The sequence below is a fragment of the Tupaia chinensis genome, unplaced genomic scaffold (genome assembly GCF_000334495.1).
Source record: "Tupaia chinensis unplaced genomic scaffold, TupChi_1.0 Scaffold149184_1, whole genome shotgun sequence".
NCBI lineage: Eukaryota > Metazoa > Chordata > Mammalia > Scandentia > Tupaiidae > Tupaia > Tupaia belangeri.
In genome coordinates, this window is record NW_006209032.1 from 1,935,348 (window position 1) to 1,939,048 (window position 3,701).

Here is a 3,701-nt window from a genome sequence, read left to right on the forward strand (position 1 = left end):
AGGAGCCCGCCCACCGTCTGGCTCGTCTGGACACTAGCTCACCGAGCATCTTCCAGCACCTGGACCAGCTCAAGGCCTTCTTTGCAGAGGTGAAAGGAGGGCAGGGCCTCGACTTCCCGTCCTGTAAAATGGGTTTAACCCCCCTGTCTTCATCAGTCTTTGGGGGCTAGAGACAATACTAAATCAGTCACTGATTTAACGGCATCTTTGGGCCAGCCTGGCAGCCCAGTGGTCTCACATGGCCAACTGTGGTTCAAATTTCAGCCCCAGTGGCATGGAACACACAGTAGGCATGTGTGTGCGTGTGCACAACATCCTGACAGGAGTGAGAAACGGAGAAGGGATTGCAGGGTGGCCACGCCCCACCGGGGAGTGCGCCTCTCCTCCCACATCAGCGTGCGCTGGCAATAAAAACACAAAGTAAAAAGTACACTGGGGCCCAGTGGGTGGCATGGCATGAAGGTTAGGCACTGGACCCCATATGGCCAGCTTTGTTGTTCAGGCCCTGGCCCAGCGACCTGAGAAATGCCGGGTGTGTGTGCACACGTGCGTGCCCCAAATCCCCAGAGGAGTAGAGGTGAAGGGCTCGTGGTGTTCCCATCCCCCTGGAGGCTGATTTCTCACTTTCTCTCTCTGGAGAGTGCATGGACCTTATAACAAAAGCAAATAAAAAATAGAGGGACCAGCAGTTAGTGTAATGGCTATGTTGCTGGACTCCCATGTAGTCGACCTTGGTTTGAGTCCCGGACCCAGTGGCTTAGACTCATGCCGGGTGCATGTGCATGCGTGCTCAGATCCTGAAAGGAGAATGGAAAAGGGATTGCGGCGTGGCCATCCCCCTGGGGGTGATTTCTCGCTTTCTGTCTCTCTGTCTCTCTGTGTCTTTCTGGTAAGTGCATGCGCCCTATAGCGAAAACCTCTCCCCCCAAAAAAAGAAAAATGAAAAAAGAAAATAGAGGCCCCCTGGAAAACAAGCTAACTGTGGGAGCAGTGCGGGGCAGGAGCGCTGCGGTCTTCCCGGGGCCCCCTGACACCCTCTGACGTCAGAGATCAGGAGGAGGGCCTCGGACACCCTGCCCTGTCCTGCCTGCATCCCGCGTGTTGCCCCCAGGCCTGGCTCTTCAACAGGCTCCCCTCGCCACTGGGCTGGGGGCACGTGGAGTAATGGGGTAGGAGGGCCCAGGCTGACACCAACCTCGAGGTCTGGGGCGAGTGACTCTGGAAGGATCTTCCGTGTCCCTGCCAGCTTCTCGTTCCTTTCCAAGATGCCTCCCCGAAAGCCCACTGCTCTCATGCCTGGTGTTTGGGGGGTGCCTAGTCTGTGACCCCTGTGGCTGAAGGCAAGGGAAGGGGTGGTACCCCAGGGGTCCAACCAGCACCACCCTCACCCCACAGGTGGTCAGTGAAGGTGCACCCCTGGTGCTGGCCCTGGTCCCTCACCGGCAGCCCCACTCCTTCATCACCCAGGGCTCCCCAGACCTGTTGGTAAGTGCACTGGGTGGGGCCCTACCTTAGTTCCAACCCTCTCCATCTCTGCTCCAAATGCACCCCTGCGCCCTCCTCCCGCAGGTGACCGTGAGTGCCAGTGGGCTGCTGGGCACCCACAGCTGGCTGCCCTATGACCGCAACATAAGCAACTACTTCAGCTTCAGCAAAGACCCCACCTTGGGCAGCCCCAAGTAGGACAGAGGGCTGTGGGGGGTGGGCTCCTCATGCCCTGCCCCTCAGCATATGGGCCAGCCACAGGGGGGAACCCAGGTCTTGTCCACGTGGCCTGGTCTCACTTGCCCCCACCCCCCACTGCATCAGGACACAGCGGCTGCTGAGTGGCCCGTGGGTGCCCGGCAGTGGGGTGAGTGGGCAAGTGCTAGCAGTGTCCCCCGACGGGAAGCTGCTGTTCAGCGGGGGCCCCTGGGACGGCAGCCCGAGGATAGAGTGGGGTGAGTGGGCAAGTGCTAGCAGTGTCCCCCGACGGGAAGCTGCTGTTCAGCGGTGGCCACTGGGACGGCAGCCTGAGAGTGACCGCACTACCCCGGGGCAAGCTGTTGAGCCAGCTCAGCCGCCACTTGGGTACGAGGAGCCTCGGAGCTGGGGAGGGCGAGGCATGTGGGTCAGAGGTGGGGCTCTGAGCCTGGCCAGGGAGGCCATGACTGTTCTGCCCGGCCCCGTTCAGATGTGGTGACCTGCCTCGCACTGGACTCCTGTGGCATCTACCTCATCTCGGGCTCCCGGGACACCACGTGCATGGTGTGGCGGCTCCTGCAGCAGGTGTGCCTGGTGGGCAGTCCCGGGGATCCCTGTGGTCTGGACCTGCAGCCCTTCACCCCTTACTGAGCTTCAGGTTGGGCTCCGAGCCACACCAGTCCTCAGGCTGTGGAGGAGGACTTCCTTCTCGGAGTCCCAGCCTTCTCGTCTGGGGGCCCGTCCTGAGCCGCCCTGCTCCCCACAGGGCGGTCTGTCAGTGGGGCTGGCACCAGAGCCCGTGCAGGTCCTGTACGGGCATGAGGCAGCGGTGAGCTGTGTGGCCATTTGCACTGAACTCGATATGGCTGTGTCTGGATCCGAGGTGTGTACATGCGTGTGCCCCGGAGACGGTGTTGCCAGGCACTGCCCCTGGGCCCCAGAGACCCCTGCCCAGTGTCCTAAGCTGCCTTCCCATAGGACGGCACCGTGATCATCCACACTGTCCGCCGTGGCCAGTTCATGGCAGTGCTGCGGCCTCCAGGGGCCACGCTGCCCGGCCCTGTGTCCCACCTGGCACTGGGGGCTGAAGGCCAGATTGTGGTGCAGAGCTCGGCGTGGGAGCGACCTGGGGCCCAGGTATGGGGAGGGGTGAGCAGCAGGGAAGGGGGCAGCCGGGAGCCTGTCCTTGCCGACACCCCCTGCTTCCTCCAGGTCACCCACTCCTTGCACCTGTACTCAGTAAACGGGAGGCTGCGGGCATCGCTGCCCTTGGGAGAGCAGCCCACGGCGCTGACGGTGACGGAGGACTTTATCTTGCTGGGCACGGCCCAGTGTGCCCTGCACATCCTGCACTTGAGCAAGTGAGCACCACTGTTCATGGGCCGCGGCCCTGGGGGGGTCCCACAAACCCCGTCCACCCCAGCACCCACCCGCACAGTCTGCAAGGCCTGCTCTGTCCTCTCACCGGCCACCGGCCCCACCCGGGCCTCGGCATGTCAGCGTAACCATCCTTAAAATGAGGACTGGGGCCGGCAGCTGGTGTAGTGGTTACCTCACTGGAGTCCCACACAGCTGACTGCGGTTCGAGTCCCAGGCCCAGTGGCTTGAAACTCACACCCGGCACGTGTGCAGGCCCAAAATCCTGAGAGGGGAATGGAGGAGAAGGGATTGCCCGTGGCCGTGCCCCCGGGGGGATTTCTCACTTTCTTACTCTCTGAAGAGCACAGGAAAAAACCAGTCTCTCTCTAAAAAGCATGAGGGCTGGGTGGGCACGTGGGAAACCGAAGGGACGTCCACCTGTTGGCCACAAGGCCCCCTGCTGTCCCCTCCCGCTCCAGACTGCTGCCGGCAGCGCCTCCCCTGCCCATGAAGGTGCCCATCCGCAGTGTGGCGGTCACCAAGGAGCGCAGCCACGTGCTGGTGGGGCTGGAGGACGGCAAGCTCATCGTGGTGGGCGCCGGGCAGCCCTCGGAGGTGAGCACAGGGTTGCAGGGGCTGCCGCCGGGCGGGGAGCGGCG

The 3,701-nt window shown here is 62.6% G+C and overlaps 1 protein-coding gene across 1 annotated transcript in view; it reads left to right on the forward strand.

The window, feature by feature from the left end:
- Positions 1-3,701, forward strand: part of NBEAL2 (neurobeachin like 2) — a 28,919-nt gene that overhangs the window by 23,532 nt on the left and 1,686 nt on the right. The window contains 7 exon segments of the mRNA XM_027769293.1: positions 1,810-1,852; positions 1,941-2,070; positions 2,174-2,268; positions 2,450-2,566; positions 2,662-2,820; positions 2,896-3,044; positions 3,522-3,698. Of these exon segments, the coding sequence (XP_027625094.1) occupies positions 1,810-1,852; positions 1,941-2,070; positions 2,174-2,268; positions 2,450-2,566; positions 2,662-2,820; positions 2,896-3,044; positions 3,522-3,698 (870 nt within the window).